Source organism: Centropristis striata, chromosome 3 (assembly GCF_030273125.1).
Source record: "Centropristis striata isolate RG_2023a ecotype Rhode Island chromosome 3, C.striata_1.0, whole genome shotgun sequence".
In the NCBI taxonomy this organism is placed as follows: domain Eukaryota; kingdom Metazoa; phylum Chordata; class Actinopteri; order Perciformes; family Serranidae; genus Centropristis; species Centropristis striata.
Window position 1 is genome coordinate 39,130,193 of NC_081519.1, and position 26,814 is coordinate 39,157,006.

Genomic DNA, 26,814 nt, shown 5'->3' on the forward strand with positions numbered 1-26,814 from the left:
ACTTTAGTTATGTGCCATTCTCTATAGTTAGATTACTACTCTATTTGTTAAAAATGGCGCCCCCTCTGGACAAAACCGATAATGCCTCGTGGTGTCGAGATCTTGATCTGGCTAGTGTGTGCGCATATTAGACGTAACTTATTTGTAATACTATAATTAAACACAGCTGTTTGCAGAATGCAAAGCGATGAGGTAATGCATGTATTTGTGATTATGTGTTTCATAATCATTCATAAGAACTCCTTGCAGTTGCTTTAGAAAGGAATAGTTGGAAAGAAATTTTTTGGTTTCTTACTGAGAGATGCTTGTAGACGATGATTACCCTTTAATAAATCCAAGCTGGCTGTGTCCCCTTGTTTCCATCATAACAAGATGAAATAACATCTTTTCTATTTAAAAAAAAAAGAAGAAAAAAAAGTTGGTGCATTTAAATAGCATATTAGAAAAAAAAATCTCTGTATTTATTACAGGTAAGCGTCCTCATGAGTGTAAGATCTGCAACAAGGCCTTCAAGCACAAGCACCATCTGATCGAGCACAGCCGGCTGCACTCCGGAGAGAAACCCTACCAATGTGACAAGTGTGGCAAGCGCTTCTCTCACTCCGGCTCGTACTCCCAGCACATGAACCACCGCTACGCCTACTGCAGCAAAGACCAGGATCCAGACCAAGACCACGAGGAGATGCCTCTCACCCCGGGTGCAGGCAGCAACCTCGGGGGCCAGCTCATCAACGGGACCCCTCTGTCCATGGAGGACACACAAACCGCACACTCCTTCCTCAGCGATTCCAGTCTGGACGGAGCTGCAGAGGCCCTCAAAGAAGAGGAGGAGGAAGAGGAGGAGGATAAAGAGGCAGGAGTTAGTGATGGTCATGTGGAAGAGCCACATGTGGGGGCAGCAGAGGAGCTTGGGGGTAGCCCCATCCAAGGATCACCTGAGAAAGTGAAAAAGGAACGAAATGGTTACGAAATGGGAAACCATATTGACAATGAAGAGGGACAGTTCTGGGACCGAGACAGTGAGGACCAGAATGGCAACTTGGACAAATGTGAACTGGATATAACAGATTTACCCAGAATAAAAACTTGAGGTGACTTTAAAAAGCCAATACAATGCATATACTATATATATTAAGACTTTTGATACACTTTTTTAATCGCATATATACAAATATATGTATATATATATATAACAGCTCCACTGAGTTTTTACTCATTTTTACAACATGAAAAAATGCACAGAACTGCCAAAGCATAGATGGCCTTAAAGTGGATGAAGCCATACAAACAAATTATATGTGACAATATGAATTATAGTATTTTATCATGCAAAATAGCGTTGATGTGCCTACAGCGCCTTTTGTTTGTTTTGTTTTTAATCGTTTTTTGTTTGCCAGGACAGCTAGAAAACATTTGGGTTGACTCATCTGAGGTCAGGTATCCAGATGTGACCTTGCAGAAATCTAACTTTTTACACTCTTGCTGCTGCTGTCTGTTGCACAACCCATAAAGAAGAGGCCTTTGAAATATTATCTTCAGGATCCAGTTTACTTTGTTTTCACTTTGTTGAAACATTTTAGACTGTTCACATGTAGATGCACACGGAAAGGAAGGAAAGCCAGGCCCAGAAGGAAAGGATTGTTTGCAGGATGGACAGACATCCAGTGTTACAGTAAGTGTCCACAGGGGGTGTTTTTTTGACACGAGGGCTCGCAGCACTTGATGGGCGCGCCACTAGTCGTGTTGAAAGATGATTGAAAGGAAATCAAGAAAAAAAGCCCTGCAGTTGTTAAGTTGTGTTCTAGTTTTTCAGGGGTTTTCAGATGTGTCGAGTCCCTGAGGACGTCCTGTCTCTCAACACATGCCACAATGCTCCCAGAATGCATTACATGGCTGCTTACATGTGGGAAGCGTAGAAGTGGACACGCGCCATTACTTTAGCATTCAGAGTTAGAGGTAAAGTATGGTTGCAGTCATATTGATCAGAATGGCCTGATACTATATTTATTCTTCCTAATTAAGGGGAAGTTGCATTCAATATCCTGTGGTATTATTTCATACAAATCCATACCTCTGTTTTAATAAATGAGCAATAACTTGTCAAATGTTTTACATGAAATTACACACATGCAGCTATTACTTTGTTCCAAAACCAGTGGAAGCGCTCCTTTTATCATTCGTGCTTTGAAATCACAAGATACAACCAGCTCATGTCTTCAGGTTAACTCTGGTGCTCGGTGACTAATCAGCAGTATTTAGTAGTTTAGAGCAAGCAGTAAAAAGAGCAACAACTGGAAGGAGGATGTTTATTTATTTATTTTTTAAACAAAAAGCAGTGGACTGCACCTTTTAAAACGTATGCCTTGCTCGGGGACAGTCATTCCTGTATGGTAAAGATGAAGTCAGTCTTTGGGTGTTGTTCCTTTTAGGGAGCAATTAAGACTTGCACTGTTCGTGTAATAATCACACAGAGCTGCTTTTTATTTCATTTTTATGCTAAAAAAATTTTTTTTACATGTGCTAAAGCCTATTTTCACAGCCCCGGAACAATAATGTGTCACACATTTGAGCTGTCTGTTGAGGTGTGGCGAGAGGGTCAAGACTCAGGACACACACATCAGCTTTTTACTTCCTCTTTCCGACTGCAGTGTAGTCAACGTGAAAAGTGCCTCAGATGTACTCAGACACTGTGAGTAATCCGACAAAGCCTTGGTACGATGAGATAAGACGGTGGTGCATGAGGTGTGACTAAGCTTGTAGCAATCATGCATACCATGCACCAGAGACACTTCTTGGTCTTAATGTATGTGAGTGTGTGTGTGTGTGTGTGTGTGTGTGTGTGAGAGAGTGTGTTTATCGCCAAAGATATGCATATGTGACACGCTAACTGCAACTCTATTCGTGCGTAGTTCCTTACCTGATATTTCTGGGTCAAACATTTTTTTAAATATCATGCAGTGGTTTTTTTTTTTTTATCTTTTACTGGCACCCATGCAACTTTTGTATTCACTTTTTATATATGTATTTTGCATGTTTGTGGATATTTGTAATAAAATTGTACATACTTTGTCACCAGAATCTTGTATTTCGTTGAATTTTTAAGATTTAAAAAATCACCTATCAGACTTTTCTTGTGTATTAATTAAAAAATCTCTTGCTTTGGGATCAACAATGTGTATATTTAAGATTTAGATGAAAGCTGATTCTGATTGAGTGGCTATGAAATAGGCTGAATTATTAAGTTATTTAAAAAGAGGACAACTAAATCATCACTCTTAGACTACGGCTTTTTATAATTTCAGTTTAAAGAGAATCATCTTAAAGCATAAGACAGTTTTAAAGCTCAGCTGTGGCCTGGCGACTCACTTTCCCATCACAGTAAACAGTTTCCATCACCACTCATGATCTGCTTTGTTACGCTCACTTTTTTGTGGCTTTTTTGTCGCCCATTTGCATAATGATTCATCAAAGAGACTGCTGGGTGCTTGTGAACCTGTAAATGTGGCTGCATGGGTACAAAGGGTCTGAGCAGCTCTGCTGCCATCTGAGACACTGAGCTTCGGCTCAATGGTTGATTGAGTAAACACTCGGCTAACCGTAACATTAACAAACCATAACGGGTTACGCAGGTCACCCACTTTTTGCCATGCATCAGCAGCATTCAGTCAACTGGAGCACCAACGATTAGTTGGTAAAGGTTTGATTGTGAGTAACATGACATTTAATTGAGAACTGCCTTGACTTATATTTGCGGTGTACAAAAATCACCACAGTCAGTCAGCATCAGCATCACTTGCATCATTCCAGTAAGTCCTGTCCATGAGTAACAGGTTGCTCAGCCCCCAAGCCGAGGCTGAGCAGTTTAAAGTTTCGATTCCCCTTAATCACAGTGACAGAGCAAGCAGGCCTGACTGTAAAGAATGAAGGAGGGATACGAGGTACGTTTATCTAGAAGGCAGATAAACTGTAGAAGTGTCTCTTGATCTATACAGTAACAGGAAGGCCCTGTTCGCCATTCTCCGCCTCAGTTTAATCTGTTTCTGCAAAACAAACCATACAGATTCATAAACATAGAGCTGCCCGAGCACATTACTATAAAATCCATTTTCTAAAGTGGTTTTGACTATGAAATATAAGTCAGTTCTGAGAGTTTCTTGCATGAAAAACTTGTAACAAATGAAAAACGTTTCACAACCTTCTCATTTTCTTACTTCCACATTTTTTTTTTAATAAGTGCATACACATACTTGAAAACGTTTTGTTTTAGTGTTGCAGCAAACAAAATAACTGCCTGCAGATGCAGAACGGTCGAGCTGTTTCATTTCATCAGCCCATGTATCAAAAAATATGTCACTGTAAGCAAATGTCTCCAAAGGTTTACAGCGCTTTTTGCTTTTGCCTTTGTCTACATTCAAAGTAAGGCCTGCACATTTGACTGTAATACTAACCATACAGAAGCACAATTTGTAGTTTGGCATGGTTTTAAATTTTTTAAGGAAAATTCAGAGCGCTGTTAGAGATCACGTGCGGTTAATGAGTCAAAGAAGAAAAAGAAAGTGAAGAAAGGAAAAAAAAGAAGGCAGCATTAAAGGACAAAGTAATAGAGTTTGACTTTCACTGCCAACACTCTGCTGATTAGGAGGGAGGGGTGTTTGATTGTGTCTCTGACGGAATGAATCTATTTTAGGGAGTGATTAGCGCCATCACACCAAGTGAAATAAAACATCACAGAGCTAGAGGCAACAGCAGTTTAATGCCACCAAGTTTTTTATTGAAAGAAAAATCCTCCAATTTCAGAATTTGGAGCGAGAACAAAAGATACGGTAAAAATGCTCGATGAATTAATGTTTCAAGGGTGTAATGTTGTCTCTGCAAAATCTAATAAATGGAAATCTAATGTGGGGAGGCTCTGGGACACTCAGCTGTCAAAACCAGAGAGAAACTGCTGTGCTGACTAAACTGTAATGACTATGTGCATACATGCATTTGGATCAAATAAACAAATGTGGTTATCTATTTAAGCAGAAAATATTTCTGTGTCAATCAAACATAAGGACGACCTTGATCAGAAGTTCACGACTCCCCATCAATCAGCCACACATCAGTGTAGCCCCTCCCCACACACTCACATGACTTGAAATAATACAGACATAAAAATGAATAAATACATCTAATAAAACTTTGCAAAATCTATGAGCTCTTCTCCCCCTTTGTCCCTCTGTTCTGCTCTTTTTTTGTCCCTTGCCAAACCCACAGTCAATATAAAATTACCAAAGCCACAGAGTGAGAGAGTGAGAGGGTTTTGGGGGAAAATCCACATTTTTAAAACATATGCATTTCCAGTTCCTCTTTTGTTCTGTTATTAAAAGCAGCATTTGCACCAATCACAGGGGATGCCTCCACCCGCTGGCTGCGCCTCTGAGGCCCACATACCTCCACACACTTGTACTATCTCTCACGCAAGCCCATCGCCACACACACGCACACACCCTGAGCAAATATCACAAAACAGATCAGTTTTTTTGTTGTTTTTTTAATTATTGCAGGAGAGTTTACAATCAGGTCCAGGCAATATCTAAACAACACGCTGTTCATTTAAAAGCAAATGCATCCGTTTGAATTTGGTTAATATAATATAACGTTTAGGTTACACACTGTATGCAAAGTGCTACTAGTTGACAAAGACAGTATCTCACATATTTACAAATTCATATTTTTTTTAACTTAATCTGAGGAGTTTGCACTAATAAAAATAGACAGATCCAAATTTTGTACAATAAGGGAAACTTCAGAGGTCCACACACACGCTACAAAGAACCGTTTGGTACAAAGGAACATTTGCTGCCCTGTTGGCACATTCATCCCATCACTGAAGTCATGCTTTTATCTCTGAAGAGTTTAAATTCACTTCTGAAGTCTGAAAAACATTTGAAACTCTTCATCTGCGGTCATATTTACACGCCCAGCTCGCTTCCTGCTTGTTTGCATATTTTTTTTACAGTACGTCCCCTGCTTTCCACTCATCTGTCCATCTTGCTGCAAGAGGTGCTGGTGCATGTGTTTTTTCACAGTGAGATGGTTCTGCTATGTTTTGTTAAGTCACGACCTTCCTCACATTCCTTGATAAGAAACCCATTGATACTATGAGATTTATGGCTTTTTATTTTTATTGTCCCGATGCAGTCTGAAACTTCAAGGAAAAGTGACAAAGGAGGCGTTCGCTCCAGCAGCAAAGAACACCGGGGCGACACTCCACATCTGCAGTCAAAGACACAAGTATTGCAGCTAAAATTGGTTTGTTTTACTATTATTGTTTTAGCATGGCTTTATATGGAGGCCAGATGTCATGATTAGCAGCTTTCTGTCCTGGTTCTTTTTACCCCGTAATTATCTTTTGATGTGAAACCCATTTTACACCACATGAGTCAACAGGCAGAGAGGACAAACGCTGCACTACTTGTGCTTTTGTCTGATCTGGAGGAGCTTTTTGAACCCCCCCTACTCTGTCCGAGAAAGATCAAGAGGGGCCTCTTTTTCCAAAGATGTAGTCAAACTCGGTGAGGATGAGCTCCACGGCCTGGTTCTGGTAAACCATATTCACCGCCATGTTGCCGTTGTCCCGCTCTGGTCTCATTAGGGTCGGCCCGAACACGATGCCGATGTTCTGGGTGGTCATTCGATTGGTGTCCGAACGCTCCAACACTCTGCAGAGAGATCAGACACACACAGGAAGAGATAGGTTTAATATGTAAAATATCACTGAATAAGAAAAACTGACTCTGGATAACAGATTCTGAAGAGTTGCAGCTTGTGGATTTTTAATTTCTAGTCAAGATGCAGGGCTGCCATCATTAACCCATTGAAGCCTGGAAAGCGGATACGTCGTTTTGTAGTATTTGTATAAGCTCTGAAATACTTTTAGAATTTCATTTCTATCTGCTACAGAGGCTGAAAAATCTATTATTTAGTAGAAGCATTGACACTTCTGTTGAATTTCCAGAAAAACTTCAGGTTTTAGGGGCTTATTTTAAAATCGCCCAGAGGTTTTACAGGCGTTTCAGGCCTCAATGGGTTAATCGACTAATCGATGAGTTGACTGACAGAGAAATGTCACTTAATGTAAATTTTTATGCAAGAAAATTCTGTCATCTGCCTCTTTAATATGAAGTTTTTCTCAGTTTTGCATCATGTTAAATTTAAAATATTTGGGGAACAAGACATTTAAAGGCATCACCTCAGACTTTGAGAAGCTGGGATGGATATTTTTCACATTTTTGACCAAATTTTGAATCAATTAATCAAGAACATTGGCAGATAAATCAATAATAAAAATATTATTAGTTGCAGCCGTAGCTGGATGATTCTAGGGATGGCAGTTTCACTACACCACTTTACTCCCGGACTGAAATAACCGTTGGAGGGCTCGCCATGAAACTCTGAATCTCTAATGTTCTTCAGATGATGTGTTCTAATGACTTTTTGTGATCCTCTGATATTTCCCCAAGCACCACCATGAGGTTGACATTTGTGGTTTTGAGTGAAATGTCTCAACAACTACGGGATGGATTGCCATGAAATTTGGGTACACACACGGAGTTCCCGCTCAGGATGAAATGTATTAACTTGCAATGACGAGTGATCTTTTCAGCCACGATCAGTTCGAAATTAAAAATCTGTCTAATATTTTGATTTCTGGGCAAAATCCTGCAAAATTAATGACACTCATCAGTGTCAGCTGCACTTTGTGTTTAGTGCTAATTAGCAACTGTTATGAGGATATACTTACATTATCAAATGTCAGATATATTTTTCTTTATGATTTTTTATTGCAGTGCTGAAAAACAAGCAGCTGGATGGCCATTTCTATGTTAATTAGATGCTTTCTATTCAGATTCTTCCACATGATTTCATATAGACTATTTACTTATTTAATTATGAGAAAACATGCCATATCACGATATACACAGTCGGCCATAATGTTGGAATAAATTATGTATTTTTGCCCAGTAAAATGGTTTCTCTTTGGATCAAAATAGTGTCAGTCACTCAGTATATAAGGGTTATGTTCTCCACTGTGTTTTACTGAAACACACATCCTTCAACTCCTTCCTGTCTTTGTGGTTTTATCTTTTATAACCTCAATGGAAAGAAACAGTGGAATAACCCAGCAGAGAGGTTGTGTCTTTGGTTCGGTTTGTTCGTTTGTCATAAAATTTATGGAAAAACTGTCTTTCTGATTTTCAGGAAATTTTGTAAAAAGGGTGAAGCATGGGCCAAGAAAGAACCTGCTCAATTTTGGGGCCGATCAGAATAACATCAATAATAATACAAATTATTTCTCGTTTTTGTTAAGATAAGATATGACCCTCTGCGCTCTCACTCACTTTTTTTTCTTTTACTAAGTTGGAATAAAATATATATTTTTTTTATTCTGTCCATGGAATGATTGTGACAATGTGATTTATTATTGACAGATAAAGTGCATATCTTCTCAAAACTGTATTAATCAATTTCTTCCAAATATATCACAATGAAAATGAAACCACAATTAACAGAGGATTGTGTCTGAAAACTAAATTATTCTAACTTCATGGGTGACCGACCGTGTATATTGTTATCGAGATATAAAATGATCGGGATAGAAGCTTTTGGCCATATCAACAAGGTCGCGGTAAACATTGTAGCTGCTAAACATTAACTTGTTAACAGTGCAATATAAGGCCGCAACAAACACTCATTGTCATTGTTGATTTATCAGTCAATTATTTAATTGATTAAAGCTGAGATTGCTGAGTATTTGAAGTGTTTTCAACGTGGCAGCTGGGTCATAAACTTTCTCTCATTTAACAGCAAATCAGCACACTGAAATGTTTGTGAAAACACTGGAGGCGAGAAACAGGCAACGCTGTAACATTTGTGTGATATTTGTGTTGAGTTTGACGGATCGACTGTTGTTCACGAGCAGTCGTGGACATGATTGACAGCTGTGAGACTACTTGACTCTGACTGGTTTTCTTTTGATTCCAGGAGACAGGGGGGACACGATCATTATCTATCTCATGTTTTACTGTTAGGATTTTGTGTCATTTTTAGCAAATATGACAAAAAAAATAATTTATATAAAAGTTACAAGCTGTAGCTTTCATTGATTCGTTGTTTGGCCTATAAAATGTCAGGAAATTGTGAAAAATGTCGATTAGTGTTTCCTCAAAGCTTTAAGATGACTTTCTCAAATGACTTGTTTTGTCCACAACTCAAATATATCCAGTTTGCTGTCACTGAGGAGAAGAGAAAACAGAAAATATCCCCATTTAAGAAGCTGGAATAAGAGAATTTGGACTTTTTTTTCTTAATAGATAATACAAACCAATTCATCTGTTATCAAATAATAAAAGTAATGATAATAAAAGATGACAGCTACTCGATTCATCTCTGCAGCTCTAATGTCATTGTGGGCATGTTAGCATGCTGATGTTAGCAGTTAGTTCAAAGCAGCGATGTGCCTCATAAAGTTATTATTGTTTGAATTCATCTTGGGGACTGCAGGCACACAGATAACTGCTAACTGTCCGTACAGACTCATTCTTGCGGTCAGCATGTGACATCTTTATGCTTCTCTATACTTCTCCACTTCTACTTCTAAGAGTTTCAGCTTCCATCAGTGACAACTTGTTTTTGCGCATATGTTCATGTATCTGAATCTAAATCTGTGCACATGAGTGTCTAAAATCCACCGCCTGTATCCACCTATATGTGTGTGTGTGTGCGTGTGTGTGTGTGTGTGTGATCAGGGGGGGACGCAGGAATGGGTTTAAGCCACAGCATGAGGCATTCTTCTAAAAATGCCATTCCCACCAAGCCACAGAAGCAGCCAGCAATTGCTCAAAACTTCCACATTAAAAAGAGAGGAGGAAAAGAGAGAGAGAGGGAAGGGAGAAAAAAAAAGGGAGCGAGCGAGGGAGAGGGCGAAGAGAGAGAAAAGAGAGAGGTTCCAGTGGTGGCGGCGGTGGTGTTGGTATGCCTTCCAGCAGACGAACCACAAGGCTCCCATGGGACCTTCGAGGCAAGGAGGAGAGCGTGGGGGGAAGGCGGAGGGAGAGAGAAAAGGAGAAAGGGATGGAAAGAGGAGGAAAAGGGGGGAGGAAGAGGAAAGGGAGAGTACAAAGAAGAGAATGGAGAGGAAGTGAAGGAAACAAAGGTAGCGAGGAGAGCAGGGGAGGAGGCGAGCGGGGTGATGGAGCCGGGAGATAATAAATGAGAAACAGAGCGAGGGGGGAAAGGAATGACAGCGGGGAGAAAATGAGAGAAAGACACAGAGTTGACAAATTCATGGGGCCCACCACACCCTGGCACAAACATCGGCCTCAGAACACGAACGCTCACCCCTGGAGTGGAAGGAAAAACCATAGGCGGTAAAAAACACACATTTTATGTACTGTAAAAGGAACTGGCTCGCAGAACATCGTACACCATTCATCTTCCTCCAGCCTTTTCATCTTCACAGGGACCCAAACTTAACAACAGTGTGATCCTGGTACAGAGCTGGCACCGTCTGAGAGCCGCGGCCAAAGAATCCCTGACAGCAAATGACTGAGAACGACAAGGAAACTGCCCCCTCTTGTGGTCGGATTTTTTAAAAAAGAAAAAGTTATGAGGAGGAGATTTTTTATTTTCCTAACAAGGGCATCTGGTTCATTCCTGCGTGCCGAAAGTATCCCGAGGGGAAATTCAGCGTTGAAATGTGCCAGCTCCAGGGCAGACAAATGACAGAGACAAAGACAGAGATGTACCGTACGCGGTTTTACTCCCGCCCTCTCACCGTTTGAGATGGCGACACATAAACTGCAGCGTGTCATGGTTTGGAGGAGGCATGTTGAGCACCAGACACTTCAAACGATCCACTCTGTCCATGTAGTCCGACATCTCTGCAACACAAAGCGAGAGACGTGTCACAGCACAGTAGATGTCATCATTTTCAGTCAGTCAATCTCATGAACTTCATTGGAATCCTGATTTTCATCCTGATGAACTGATATCACATGTATTCATTAGCATTTACTATCTGATCCGATAAAGCAGCGAGCAGTTATCAACTGTCACCGCTGTGGTTTTAACAGTGAACTGCTAATCACAAAAAAATGTCATGGTTTGATAACAAAAATAGTAAAATCATACTAAGAACACATTTGTTATCATTTTTTCTTACTGAGTGTAATTTATTTTGAATTGCCACATAATCTGCTGTTTTTGGATAATTGAAAGATATGGTACATTTCTGTCACAAAAGTTCATACAAATTCACTGATAAGGAACAAAGTTAAGGGAAAAGTTTAGTTTTTTTGTTTTACAGTAAAAAAAAAAAAAAGAATCCCATAAAAACTCTTTTTGAGTTACCGTTGCTAAAACTCCTCACAGACGCCAGTATCCTCGGCCTACTTTTTCTTTCAGAGGCCGTAGCAGTCATGTCATGATATCTTGTTGTGAAATGGCAATAAATAACGCTCCAAAATCAGGATACATTTTGGCGAGGGTGATACTAGTGTGCCCATTTCCACAGGGGTCACTTGATCTCTGACCTCAAGATATTTGAAAGAAAATAGGTACTACTGGTGCCCACAAATCTCCAGTTTACATATCACTATGTAAACTATGCATTTTTTTGCATGCAGTATAATTTTTGTCTATTCCAAAATGGTGTATTTAAATAATTTTGCATATTCGGGTTCCTAAATAGTTTTGGAATTACATGAATTGGGTCTGAATGGAGACTTGAGACTCTTTTAGTCTAATTCTATTCATGTGTGATCATGTTAGTCCTTGTAGTGGCCATTCCATTGCAGTGAGAGCATTTTTTTTTAAACTTGACCTATAAAATGTATAAAATTACCTGCTGTGACCTCGAGGATAATCACAGCCTCATGAAACTTTACAAGCGTATACTAGAGACTGAGAGCATTCAGAGGACATATGGCTTCCCTAGGTATGTAGACAACAAACAGGGTTTCTCAGCAGTGATTGCCATCAAATTGCAGAACAATGCAATTCTTGCAGAAATCTCCAAAAAGTCAAAAGTTTTTGAAACCAAATAACACCATGGATTTTTCTATGGTGTTCCTCAAGGTCTTGGTATCTTCATGTGATATTTTGGAGGGAATTCTGACCTTTCTTGAGTTTAAAAAAGGTCCAATTGAGCACCAAATATGTGTAAAAACTGGTATCATCCCAAAAATTGCTGCAATAACTAAAATGAATCTTTCAGATTATGTACACCACTTCCATGAGGCATGTACTGTTGACCTGCTATCTCCCCCTAAAGATACTTTGTTCCCTGTCTAAAAAAACAACCTTGAAATGCTATATTTGTGGCCTGTTTTAAAGCTTTACATGTGAATGTAAAGTTGTGAACAGATTGTTGGTTTTGATCACAAGAAGAAAGATATAGAATAACACACTTAGATGAGGATTATGGGAGTCGTGTGAAAAAATGCGAGGATTTATACTGCGAGGAATTTTATGCAGTAAAACCATCACTTCATATGAATTTAATACTGCTCAGTAAATTTCTGTTTTGTCAGTATGTAATTACTCTTCTCTCGCCTCGGAACTGGTGCAATTTTCTTTTTGGGAAGGACCATTTTATTTTACAGTGTCCATATATCTTTCACATTATGTGTGTCATCGTGCAACTTTTTTCTAGAGGTGGGAGAAAAAAGTGCTGTAAATACAGTATATTCTATAATGATGAAAACGACTTTCACCACAGCTCGACAAAGTGTGAGAGCCCACGTACAGAGGGGGTGAACTCGCTCTCTAACCCAGAGCGTCCTGGTTTTGACTCATTAAAACCACAGCAGTGGTGTGAGTATTCAAAATAAAAGCACAGCAGAGGAAAAACAATAAAGTGGCATAATAAAATATCCAATGTGGGTATTCTGGTGGCCTAGAACAGAGTGTCTGCATGTTTTTATGCCGGGGACCCTTGTCCCTTGGAATAATTTGACGTAGCTGATTTTTTATAGTTATAGTTATGTGAAAGAACAAAAGAAGAGAAATGTATTAGACTCAGTCGGCCTGTCCTCAAAGAAATACATTTGTAGTTGATTTTGTGGACTAATCAATTAGTTAATTGACAGAGCTGTAAAACTGAGTTTCTCCACAAAGCATCATGGAGAAGTACAACTTTAAGTCTTGTGTTTATTAGAGTTTTGCTCATAAGTTTGTCGAAAAGAAGTAATTCAGCTTGAAAACTGCATTAAAAATGACTAATTAACTTTAAAAAAAATCTTCGTCGCCTGAGACCAAAACAACCAATTATGTATCATTATATTTTTCAAAATTAAAATATTCTTTGTTGAATTATGGGCCTTTTTGTGGAAAAATAAATAGGGTTGTCAATCTATTAAAATATATGAAATAATATTATATTATCACAATTAATTGCACGATAATTGAAATTAAAAACTGATTAAACTCGATTTTTCATTCAGAATTGAAATTGTGACTACACATGTATGTAGGTTTATAATTGGAAATGAAATAACAACACAGTAGTTAGAGGGCTATTCACATATTCATTGAACTGGTGGTCATATTAACACACTGCCTCATTGAGTCCCAGCTCCTCCACTGCTGCCACTGATACGGTGCTTATTCTTATTCTACAGGTCTCATCCTTCACCATGTTGATTTGTCAGTTGTTTCTTTTCCTTGTGTTGTTGTTTCTTTTCCTTGTGGTGTTGTTTCTTTTCCTTTCATATGTATGTGTGTGTGTGTTTGGGTATGTATCCAAATGTGGGCGCGTGTATGTATGTATGTATGTATGTATAATTTCGCTGTATAGGTAAATTATATTTATGTTTTTGTAATACAAGACATGTTTAGACAAGGATGTTAACTTGTCATATTTAAGGAGAGGGGGTGGGAGTTTATAAGTTTTACTTCTTCTCGCTCCTTTTCGAATATGTATTCTGTCATGTTAAATGTTTTGTCTGACTCTTTTTTTATTTATTATTATTTGTTTTCATATTCGAAATGAACTTAAATCAAATCAAAATCAAATCGAATCAGATGTAAGCTAGGTATTTTGTGGCTAACGGGACAGTCTGCATCGTTGGCGGTGTGTCTGACAAGCAAAAATGGTATTTAAGACGAGACGCAGTAACTGCAAATAACTTTGGTCTTGTTGACAGACCGTCTGCAGCACTTTGTAGCTGAACTTGCCATTTAAAATACCTTTCATTGTTCATCTTGTTCTTCTCTGTCTCTCTCTGTCTCCCTCTATCCTCCCTCCCTCTTCCATCTCACACCCTTTTACTCTATTCTATTCTATTGATCTGTCCTGTACAACCACATCTATTGCTCGTCTATCCGTCCTGGGGAGGGGGATCCCTCATCTGTTTCTTCTTTTTTTTTTCCTGTTTAACTTTTTTTTGAGGAGTTTTTCCTTGTCTGTGAGGGTCAAAGCACAGAGGGTTTCTGTAAACCCTTTGAGGCAAATCTGTGATTTGTGATTCTGGGCTATATAAATGAAATTGAATTGATATTGAAAACTTTACTTTATAATCAATAAAATCGGAAAAGTTTTCAGGCCTCAGAGTATAAAAGATGTTGGGCATGTAAGTGCAACATTCTGTGTCTGGCCACGTTTATGAAAATGAAAAAAATAATGTTATATCATCATATTGTCATCGAAATTAAAATCTGATTCCACTCGATTTTTCATTCAGAATTGAAATAGTGACACGCCTTATTCACATGTCTGTAGATTTCCTCCTTTTTAATCTTTCCCCTTAATTCTTGACCACTTTCTTCAACACAGAATCAAATAGAAAGCCATAAATGCCCCAAAAATACTAGATGGACAAAAAATGTCTATCAAAGATTTCTCACATCAAAGAAAAAAGTTGGTTTTTAAATAAAAATTAAGTCTTATTCCATACAAAGTTTGTAATGAAATAACCAAAAAGTTAGTGACATTCTGTATAAGGTGATGCTCCACATGAAGACGGGAGGGTTTATAAAGTTTATATACAGAATAAATTGAGGCTGAGGCTGGTCACTCACTGACTGTCTCCACGATGTCAGTGAAGAAGCCGAAGGGCACGAGGGGCTCAGGAAGCTCACGAAAGAAAAGTTTCAAAGCTCCAGTGACGACATGAATGTCCTCCCAATCACTCTGGTCCAAATTCAGCTTCTCCTCTGAGAGACAGGGAGGGAGAAGGAGAAATTTAGACGGGCAGGGGTCAGAAGAAGGGAACAAAAGGCAAGGCAATGTGAAAAAGAGAGACAAAGAGTTAGAATTAAAGAGAGGAAGAAGTGGAGTTACAGTCACAGTATCGTTAGTGAACAACATGAAGGAAACAGAGTGAATTCATGTGAGTGCTGAGGCGTAACATGAAGGCTTGTAGCTGCAGGAGGGAGATAGAAATGCTCTGTGAAAGTCAGAGAAGCACAAACACACGTAAAAAGCAAACAAATTGTCAAACTCAAGCCTGACCAATGCTTCTCACGTTGCATCATTAGAACCAAAGGGGAAGAAGATACAGAGCTTTAATTGAAGTTCACAATACAAATAAGCATCTAATGGTGAGAAACATTAGTCAGTGTGGGATTAGAGCACTTCACAGAACACAAGCTGCAGCTGATTCTCCGTTTGGTCCACTTGGTGGCAGCGCTGCACCGCGTGAGACGGCGCTGTACAACCTGCTGCGTGTTATTACATCAGAAAACTTAAAGCAGAAAAGCCTAAAGGGACACACATACATTAAGCAAATGGTAGCACAACCAGCAAACTGTTCGGTCTTCGTCTCAGCTCTGTGTGTCAGTGTGTGTACGGGGTGTTCATATTATCCAACACATGATGCGCAAGAAAGACAAGCAGGCTGAGCAACGCGGCTGTTTCTCCTCGTCAGGCTGACTCTACCTTGGACTAACTCCGCCGGGAACATGTAACGGCCGTCTGTCGTCACCGCTCGCTCTGCAAAAACCAACAGTTACTCAGTGGGCTTTCCTCAGCGTCCACTTTATCAAAGGGAAGTCATGCAGTGGGAGCCAGACAATCAGGTCTCCAGCAATCAATTACAATCAGAATGAACAAAACAGCATCAGACAGCATTTATCTGGATTTATATAAGTGGTGTCTGGCCACGTTTATGAAAATGAAAAACATAATGTTATATCATCATATTGTCATTGAAATTAAAATCCGATTTCACTCGATTTTTCATTCAGAATTGAAATCGTGACACGCCTAATTCACATGTCTGTAGATTTCCTCCTTTTTAATCTTTCCCCTTAATTCTTGACCACTTTCTTCAACACAGAATCGAATAGAAAGCCATAAATGCCCCAAAAATACTTGGAAAAAAATGTCTATCAAAGATTTCTCACATCAAAGAAAAAAGTAGGTTTTAAATAAGAATTAAGTCTTATTCCATACAAAGTTTGTAATGAAATAACCAAAAAGTTAGTGACATTCTGTATAAGGTGATGCTCCACATGAAGGGGGGAGGAAAAAAGAGGAACAATTTAATTATTTATGTCCCACTTCTCTCCTCCCCAACATTTATTTTCAGGTTTCACTCATTGTCAGAGAGAAAATTAAGCAGAATTAATCATCAAAAGTATTAATTCTTACCGTGGTCCACCAGGAAGCGCAGTTTCTGAATGACTGCCAGGTTCCCAGACACTCTGTAGAGGCCATCAGTGTCCAGTCCTGCAACACACAGCACAGAGCTGTCAGATCACTGGTGTGTCTGTCAATTTATTAACTTAATTAGTTAACTGACACACTTTCCATTATTTAAAAAACTTCACGAGTGTAGGATAAAAATAGTTTTCTTCAGTCAGAGCTGATATAATTGTTCTGCACATCAATAATTTAATGAGTCTGGGGAGTTTGTTTTGTTGCATAAGTGCCCAAAAGCGTGTGAGTAAAGTCAAGCAAAAGCACATTTTGACTCTTTTTTCATTTTGCATGATCAGATGACCCACTATGAGAACTTCCTCTCAACATTTAATGGCGTGAAGTTTTGCTATGACATTTAGTTTCTGCTTTTTCCACACTGGTTTAATGTCAGATGTCAGAATAAGGCAGGCCTTGTGACTCACTGATTATTTATATGCTCAATTTTTATTTTATTGTATCTTTTTTATTACTGTCAAAAAATCTCATAAAGACATGAAAACTATTGTCAGCTGTAGAAGAAGTAATGATAGGGATGCACCATATCGGCACATCATCGGTACCGGCCAGATATGAACATTATTTCGCTGATATGAAAGGTTGATACACAGCCACATAAGAAAAATATCCAATTTAGCCAAATTAAGTTAATTTACAGTAATCTCGAAAGGTTAAAAGAACAATTTAGTTTGCCAGGGTTTTAAATCAGAGCTAAAATTATAAGTCAATTACTCCGAAAGACAGAAAATTCATCAATTTTCACAATCAATAAAGTGCAGTTTTCCAAGTAAAATGCTAAAAAAAATAAAAATAAAAACCCTGCTAAATAAAAATAAAAAACTGCTAAAATCTGCTATAATAAATAAATGAATAAAACTACAATATGTTTTTCTTAAATGTGAATATTTTCTGGTTTTGGAAAATTGCATTGACCTTTTTTTCACCATTTTCTAAAATTTTCTAAACCAGACATTTTAATAAAAATATATATGATTATATAATAATGTAAATAATAAGCAGCATGTTAATTAATAATCAAAATAAGACTTTTTTAACTGGGTAGTGCCTTTGTTCCCTGAACACACAAACTGTTTTATTGTAGATAGTATGCTGTGAGAAAAAAATGTCTACCTTCTTCCTTTTCTACTGCAATTATTACACTCTGTAACAATGATCAGAGTGTTTTTCAATCATAAAATAATTATTCTCTCTTTTTCCAGAAGCTCCTTTGTCCTGAAAGTTTTTTAGGCTTTCACAACCTTGAATATAAATGTCTCTATCCAAACTTGCTTCCTAGAAATATTTAATTAATCAAAACCAAGTTTTTTTAAAGCCCTTGTGGTCAAAACAGTGACTTTTTTTGTGTGCATTATACATTTCTTTGCAGCATTGTTTCTAAACAGTTTCCAAACAACTCCATTTTCTCTCATTTAGATCTCTCTCCGGCTGGCAGCTGTCCCGACTTCCTCTCTCTGTCGGGCAATCACAAACATTTTTCAGTAAATGTTTGTTGAGTGATTTATGTCACGGAGCCGAAACAGTCGGCGCACAACTGCTGTCAAGTGGCTGATAATCAAAACAGGATTGAGGAGTGTTTTTTCATGTGTCCTCTTTAAGTTGAGGATCACGTTAAGCGGAGTCGGCGGTGTGTTTGTACCTCTCTTCTCTACGGCTTCAGTACAAAGTCTGACGAAGCGAGGGACGGTGCTCTTCTCTCTCTCGCAGAGCATCTCCAGACGGCAGCCGAACACCTGATCTGAAGGGTGATGACAGACGGACACAAACACACTTTTTATGTCTGTTCTGAAGGGCTTTTTTTCTCTTTCTCAGATAACTGTGCCAAGACATGATGTAAGAGCTTCAAGCCCAACTTAATCTGGAGATAAATTTTCTGTTCACTATGGAATAAAAACTCCCTGTTCCCAGCAGCCATGTAAGCTCACCCTTGATGATGCAATGCAACTCATGTACTGTACTATATATATCCTATAGGGTAAAAAAAAAAAAAAAACACCCTTGGCTCCAGAGTATTATACCGCTATATGATCAGATTGTGTTAAATCAGAGGACTGAGATATAAAAATGTCATCAAATCAACAAGTTAAACCATAATTAGCCAAAATTAGACGACCTGGGAAATATTTGTAAAGTCAGCATTTTATACATGGAAAATACAGATGTTTCTATTTATCTGAACTGCTTCTTTATGTCTAATAATCTGTAGAAAATCATCATACGGCCCCAACTGAATGAGGATGTAGTTGAGGTCACACATCCAGGCTGGAAACTCCGGTATTTTCTCAACATGGAGCCTTTTTCACATGTTTTAGTGTCTACATGACTAATGGGAACAACACGTTTTTAAAATTGTCCAGTATTAAGCAGGCGCTGCAATATCGTCTTTCATTTAGACTCAGATTGTTATTATAAGCGTCTTACAATATTATGGAAAGAGCCGTACAGAGAAATAAAATATTTTTCTTTATCTTTTGCTGGATCCAGACTGTTTGTTAATGTGTCTAACCAAGTCTCGCTCAAAGAGAAGAGGAGTCACGTTTCAAACATCATTTTTGTGCACATATATGATTCTCCTCAAGGACCCCTTGTGGTGTTTCATAGTTTTTGAAAAACACTTTTTTATCGACTGCTCTATACTGTGATTGACAGCTGACAGCTCACTCGTCTTAACCTGAGGGTATGGCTCACTCTTTCTGCAGCCTGGCTAAAAACAAGCCATGCTTTGACCTCCATAGAAAAGTTTGGTCTCATTTTGAATCATCTGAAGATTAATAACATAGTTTGTGTGAAACTTAGGTGCACAGGCATTTGTAGGTGGTCCCCCCAAGGAAATCTCACAAATAAATATGCAACTTCAAATCATTTTGGACCTTAATTTTAACCATTTCTGTGTACAAACAATTGAAAAAAAGCTAAAATAAATTAACAACAAGCTTAAAAGCTTAAACAAAAAACTTGCTTAAAAAGTCCAATGTGGATAAAGTATAACCATTAGATCAAGAGCCCGACAGATATATCGGTTGACAGATACTATCTGCCGATATTGGCCGATCAAAGGCCTATTGGTATCAGTGTATATGTAGTCTGATATGTGCTGTTGTGAATTTCTTTTTACCCAATATATAAAGCAGAATATGTTGCTTTGTGTGATTTATAAATGGTGTTAGCTATTCATCTTTAATTCTTTTTTTTTTTTAATAGTCAGAAATTGACTGAAACTGAACAGTAATGATGTTCATTTATCTATTTATTTGATGCCTATTTATTCTTTATTTTCTCAGTTATCATTCATAGATTTGGCTGACGATGTAATACATTGTATAATGTATAACAATGTTAAATAATATTGATTGATATTGATATTATGTTTCATGTTTGAGAAATTGAGTGGTGAAAAATCGGTGCACAATCAACATGAAAAAGGTCTATTTTCATTCTAGCTCGAACAATAACAATATTGGTCATCACATCAGTTATCGATGAATTTTTCCCCTCTCTAAAATCAGTATCGGCATTGGTCTCAAAAATCCCATATCAGTTGGGTTCCGATTAGATCTTGGCGGAGTAATTTGGTTAATTTACTCCACATTGTTTTTTCATTCATTCGCCTCAGGTGGCACCTCAAACAAACGAAAAGTTAGACATAAAAAATAATGATTAAATCCCTGTTTTTTGTTATCTTTGCCGCCATCTTGACTACAAGGGAGCACTGAGTTAGATTTGACTATTCTTTGATTGTGAGGTGAGCAGGAGACACACCTGGAGTGTACAGAGTGTACTTTTCTAGTCACGGTGTTGTAATCAGCAGACAAGCAGTGTGTGAAACTTTTGGAGGAGCTCTTACTAAACAGGCGAGGAGGATTGCGATGCATATTCACTGGGGGATATGGCATCACCGCAGGGTAAATGCTGAGATTTCCTGCCAGCGATCACAACTGTGATGCAGCTCAGTTAAACAGCAAAATATATTTTCAACTTCACAAAAAAAAAGTGAAGAAAGGATTCTTGAACTGAAACAGTGCAAAAACTTCAAAAAGAAATGCCAACCTTTAATGAGGCCTTTCTCCTGCAGCGCCTGCAGAGGAGGTCTCTTCAGGATCAGCTTCTTCAGCCGGGTCTTCACTCGCTTCCTCTCCGTGTTCTCCAGGTTGGACGTCGATCGAGGGACTGCAGAGGGAGGAAAGGAGGAGGAGGAGGTGCAGGAGGAGAGGGAAGAGAAGGAGGAAGAGGAGGTCAGTGCGGGGCGTTGGGCCGCGGCGGGGAAGGAGAGCAGATGAGACGGGATGGTGGTGAGGATGAAGAGCGGGAGGGCGGGGCGGCGGCGGAGGTGTGACATGACCGACGGGGGGATTATTTGCCACGGGGGCCGAGTGAAAATATAAGTGGGCTGGATGGAGGACAGAATGGAGGAGAGGATGGAGGGATGTAAGAAGCCTGTGTGGAAGTTTAGAAAGAAAAGAGTGATGATGATGATGATGGAGTGACAGTAAACAGAGGCGGAAGGCGAGGGTGGCTTTATGTGAAGGAAGGAAGTGAGAGTGGAGCGATGAGAGGCGGTGACAACTTACGCGACGTTCTCCGGTCATCCTCGTCTCCGCTGTGGTCCAGCATCTCCACGCTGCCCGCCCGCCTCAGAGAGTACAGGAGGACGTTGTCTAACGGGTTCTCACGGTCCTGAAGGCAGAGAAATAGTGTCAACTGCATCATAAACATCACGCCACAGACGCTCTCAGAAAAGGAAAACTTCATAGTCAAGTCATATTTGAACGTTTTCGGGAAACAAGAAAAAACACAATTTTTAGTAAGCCCATTGGTATTTTTAATTGATATTGTAACAGTAAGTTCAAATAGAAGTGTGAACAAGTTTGCATAAAAAATTAAACACATCGATTTCATAACAGATAAAAGTAACTTAGGCAGAATATGCCCTGACTAAGGCAATTTTTCTCTTAAAATAATGTAGTTTGGTTTGTATGTAGCGCAAATATTCCTAAGTCAAGGAGATGACTAAGGCAGAAAGTGATTTTGGACTCTAACAAGTGTTCTGATAGGGAGAACATAGGCAATAAGGCAGAAAGATGCAGCAGTGGTTGGAGAGTAACGTTAGGCAGATATCACAATTTGGCCAAAAAATGACTTAGGCAATTATGCTATGAGGCTAACGATACTTAAAATGACCATCTAAATAGTAATGTGTTGTTTTGGACGTCCTGAGCACACGACCAGGTTACTGAGACTTGGTTATACTGCAAGAGTTGTGTGAGAGGTAAAGAGATGTTTTGATATAGTTTTTCTGCTCTTAAATTCAATTCATTAAGGTTTCCTCTTCAAGAAATCAAGATAACACAGAGTAACTGATACAAATTGTCGTTTTAATAGTTAATTTAAGTTTTGATTTAAAATACATTGAACAAAAAGAGAGCTGTGTAATTTGTCTGAGAAACTGACAAAATGATGTTTTAATTTAGAGCTTATCTGACAGAGGATGTTTGAGGCTGATTTTGATACACTGTTGCCCATAAAGTTGGAATAATTTTGTTTACAGACACAATCCTCCCAACGTTTATTCCTATTTAAATGCATCAGTAATCACTTTGGAAGAGCCTGATTGATAAAGTTTTGAGAAGATATACACTTTCATCCGCCAAGAATAAATCACATTGTCCCAATCATTTCATGGAAAGAGGTAAAAAATATTTTATTACAACTTCATGACACACACACGACTGTGTATAAGAGTAAAAGAACAAAGTTAACTTGAGGGCACAGAGGGTCATATCTTATCTTAACAAAAACTAGAAATAATTTGTATTATTATTATTATTGTTATTCAGATTGGCCCCAAAATTGAACAGGTTTGTCCTTGGCCCACGTTTCACCCTTTTACATAGTTACATGAAAATCATTCCATAATTCTGCTGAACCAAAAACACTACCTTTCTGATAGTGGTTAGAGGTTATTCCACTGAGGTTATAAAAGATGAAACCACAAAGACAGGAAGGAGTTGAAGGATGTGTGTTTCAGTAAAACACAGTGGAGAACATAACCCTTATATACTGACTAACTGACACTATTTTGATCCAAAGGGAAACCATTGTACCCGCTAATAGAGAAGTGGTTATTGAGGAAAGTACAATCCTCTGTGTTTTTGTGTGTGTGTGTGTGTGTGTGTGTGTGTGTGTGTGTGTGTCTCACCAGCCTGTCGATGACGTTCTGGATGGTGTTGTACCACTCTTTGATCAGAGAGTCCGTCTCCGACTGCAGCAGGAACTCGTTGCCCGTCACTGTCCTCAGCTACAACACACACATTTACAAAACCATGTTCATGTAAAACTGCCCACAGAGCTGGAATGTTATTTTATTATTCTGAAGCAGTGTGTAGGATTTAAGGAGATCTGCAGGCAGAATAATATCCATAATTAGTTTATCATGAGTTAATAATCTCTTTAGGCTATTAATCCCTGTATGTTGGTTAGTTTAGAATCAGCCCAACAGACAAACCAAACACTGGCTCTAGAGGGCCTATCAAGGTATTCATTACCTGAAGGCCACCATAGATTTGACTGGGCTCTTGGAAAGGGAGGGGTATAGGGCGCCACAGGGATGAGTTCTTAAACCAGGAAGTAAGTTAGCATGTTAGTAACCTGGGGTGTCTCCTCTCAAACCCAATGAGGATTTTGAATGGGTTTTTTGGTTTAGATGCCCAAAATAAGGTCTGTAGTTAACACAAGCTGAGGAGATGTTCGAGTTCAGTTATACGCCATAAGATATGTTAGTTAACACCCCTACTTGTAATTTTTACATTTTTTTTACATGTCCTTTAAAAGGTGCTTGCTAACAAGTTGCTAAATGAGACTACAGTGGTTATCAGGGACATTAAACGCCATCTTGCCGGACACGGACAGGAAATCTCCTATTAGTCCAACATACAGCTTCTAGTCATGTTTTTCAGTGCTCTTGCAAACTACTGTAGATTGTAGATTAGGTTAATAAACAATTTATTATTCGCTAGCTTGTCGGAGAGCGCCTGAAGCTAATGGTAGTGATGAAGAAGTCATGTGACCGTGGTGTAGTTCGGTATAGCATAACTTAGCATAGCTTTTCACTTTTGTCGGCTGCATTAAAGCTTCAAACATGATACAAGTTTTGTTAATATGTGGAAATTATCCAGCTGAACAAAATGTGTAAGCATCAGAAACGTGCGTTTGCCACAGAGCTGATTTTCTGCAATGATCCAAAATCCAATGCAAAAATCCCATAGGTGAATGATACTTCCAGGATAGCCTACAAAAAGACGTCATTTCATTCTCTCTCTATTCTGTTGGTTGCAAAAAGCAACCTCACAACTAGACGCCACTACGTCTGAGACCCTGCTCCTTTAAATACCACATTTCACTGGAAAATACATTTGTGTCGCTTCCTCTTCTTCACTGTGCGTCACTGTTGAGTGACCTGGTGAAAGAAAGCTTTCCACTTTCACTTCCCTCACTGATAAGGATCGATGTTGCTGTCAGACAGGATTCTATGTGTAACTACTTATCTGCTAACACATGAACACATTGTCCTCACTGTGCTTGGCTCAGAGACGATTCAAATGACAATGAAAGGGTCACTGAAGTCTGAACATTTTGATAACAACAGCTTGGTAACTATGTTGAATCACTTGTTTTTTTACCTTGAAGACGTTCTTCTTGCTGGACAGGTCGTTGGCCCAGTGCAGCTGTGCTCCTCTTAAATCCACGCTGCTCTCAGGGCGACTGTTCCCTGGTCTCTGTTTTATCAAGAAACACACACAAAAAAGTAACATTTTGTTCAGTTAGTTGCCTGAATCAACCTATATAGGTTTCTGAAAATAGAGTATGGGTGTTTTAGGCTGTACTGAATTTAGAGGCCACCACTTTTTGACCCTTTTGCAACATGTTTGTCAAAGAAATATCCAGCTGTGTGCTCACTTTTGTCAAGTTTGTGCAACAGAATAGAGTCAGCTATATTTTAAAGTTACTTCACAATGTTTAAAACTAAAACATAAAAAAAGCTACAATGCGGAAAAACTGCACTCAGAAAATGACTCACATGAGTTGGCTGAGGATTTTGAAATCAAGAAATCTGTCCACCCATTTTGTTTATGATAAACTGAGGCAGGGCAAGTTTATTTAAGTATCGCAGCTTTCAACAACAAGGCAATTCAAAGTGCTTTACACAAAACATTAAAAGCATCAGAAAGAGACATAAATGACATTAAAAAATATATAAAATATCAAAGGAATAGAAGTTACAGTGCCGTATTACTGAAAGGCAGCGGAAAACAGAAAATTATTTTAAAAAATGAATTTGATGTTGTTGCAAAAACATAATCTGGACTAATATCATTAAACACAGATCGTCTGAGCTCTTACCCAGCTGGCGGGTGTCTGTGATTTAGGATCTTTGAAGAAAACCAGACTGTTCCCGACCAGCACCACCCAGGAAGGGCTCCAATTTTTCCTGCATGAACACACGTTACTGGTCAGATGGGATTATGTCCAGTAAATCCTACTTCATTAATTCGAAAGCTATATTTAAACAAACAGACGCAATCTGATTAAACTTTTTCTGTCTCTAATGGGAGCAGCCTCACCTCAGTTTCCGGCCTCCTTCTGCGATCTTGGTCTTGTTTAAGAGGCCGGCTTTCTCCAGTTCCTGAAGACACATTAAAAGGGTTCAAAGTGCATTAAAATCTGCAATATTAAAGCCCTAATATTTATACTCTCACACTAATGTTATTGCTCATGGTAGGCAGAAATGGCTTGAATAATGAGATGTTAACAGTAAAGTACAGCAGAGGGCTTTTCCTCTGTGTAATACACTGCATCCTGAGCGAACCCATTTAACTTGAATGTTGCATCATTTAAAAAATAGCGGGAGGGGAGCTGCTCCACCATCTCCCACTGCGGTATGGCCCCGTTTAAGGTGCAAGAGAAAATAATTAATACTAACTACGAAGTGATAAGTATTGGGTTTGGTATATAAAGAGAGTGAGGAACAAACTGAGGAAAAGCAGGGGTTTAAAAAGAAAACAGAGACTGATTTGAGTAGGTTTTTAGATGTCCACCTCTGAAGCTTGGTTTATTTGTTGTGCTCATATAAATTAAACATCACATTTGAAAAACTCTAGTGCAAGACACGGTTATTCAGACTAATGCAAAAACCTTGCTGAGGACAGTTTCTATTTCTTTTTACTTTTATAATTCCCAGTAAAATCTTTTTCGACAGACTGTGGATTATTCTGAGATACTGCTACATTTTTTCCTGTAGGACACAATACACTTTTACTCACACAATAATAGCAACTATCTGCTTGACTAGGTTTCCCTCGGGGTTACTAAGATACGATAAGATATTACTTTATTTATCCCACAGTGGGGAAATTTAGCTGTCACAGCAGCTGAAGGTACAGGTACATAGATACAGAAGACAGAATAAAGAATATAAAAAATAAGACATATACATACATTTCTATATATTGTGTTTGTTTGTTTTCCTGATAGCACTTTGCATTTTACAGATATTGCACATTGGAGAAAATATATTTCAGCATGTTAAATAGGTTGAATAGGTTGTTGCATGTAGTAGTATGAACATCAATGAATAAATATATTTAAATATATGCAGAGATATACACAGTATACTATAAGTGGTATATGACATATATAATGTAGAAAAAATACAGAGGGCCTAATATAGGCCTAATGTCGTTAGAAGTAAACAGAGATTGTGCAAATAAATCAGTAAAGTGACCTGGTGGAACAAACAGTGCTGTATAATGTGGTACTGCTGTTACTGGGGAAATATATATATATATATATATATATATATATATATATATATATGGTGAGTTGTCCCTTTAATATGTGACTATGAACAACACCTTGAAAAAATCAGGTTAACAAACAATATATAAAACAATATTTACAACTGAAAAAACTCTAAATTCTGGAGAATCAGCATTTTGTCCAATATCTGTGCATAAAACAGAACGGGTGAGAAAATATTAATGCTGTGTTTAAAACAAACCGTCCACTTTAAGTCCTACAGGGTGGGCAGAGAGCCAGAGCTTTGTGGCCGCTGCATT

At 38.5% G+C, this 26,814-nt stretch overlaps 2 protein-coding genes across 5 annotated transcripts in view; one reads left to right on the plus strand and one right to left on the minus strand.

Annotated features, from left to right (window-relative positions):
• LOC131964697 (zinc finger E-box-binding homeobox 2-like) overlaps positions 1-3,072 on the plus strand; it is a 29,338-nt gene extending 26,266 nt beyond the window's left edge. The window contains exon 8 of the mRNA XM_059328441.1: positions 471-3,072. Within this exon, the coding sequence (XP_059184424.1) occupies positions 471-1,090 (620 nt within the window). The 3' untranslated portion in view covers positions 1,091-3,072. The remainder of the gene's footprint in view (positions 1-470) is intronic.
• A 3,104-nt stretch (positions 3,073-6,176) lies between these two features.
• arhgap9 (Rho GTPase activating protein 9) overlaps positions 6,177-26,814 on the minus strand; it is a 67,726-nt gene continuing 47,088 nt past the window's right edge. For 3 of the 4 annotated variants that reach the window (XM_059328445.1, XM_059328444.1, XM_059328447.1), the window contains 12 exons: positions 25,321-25,382; positions 25,100-25,187; positions 24,379-24,474; positions 22,899-22,997; positions 21,271-21,376; positions 20,750-20,869; positions 18,342-18,440; positions 16,637-16,714; positions 15,923-15,976; positions 15,064-15,198; positions 10,820-10,925; positions 6,177-6,704 (listed from right to left, as the gene is read on the minus strand). In XM_059328445.1, the coding sequence (XP_059184428.1) occupies positions 6,518-6,704; positions 10,820-10,925; positions 15,064-15,198; positions 15,923-15,976; positions 16,637-16,714; positions 18,342-18,440; positions 20,750-20,869; positions 21,271-21,376; positions 22,899-22,997; positions 24,379-24,474; positions 25,100-25,187; positions 25,321-25,382 (1,230 nt within the window). In that variant the 3' untranslated portion in view covers positions 6,177-6,517. The remainder of the gene's footprint in view (positions 6,705-10,819; positions 10,926-15,063; positions 15,199-15,922; positions 15,977-16,636; positions 16,715-18,341; positions 18,441-20,749; positions 20,870-21,270; positions 21,377-22,898; positions 22,998-24,378; positions 24,475-25,099; positions 25,188-25,320; positions 25,383-26,814) is intronic. The other variant, XM_059328446.1, reaches the window with a different exon arrangement.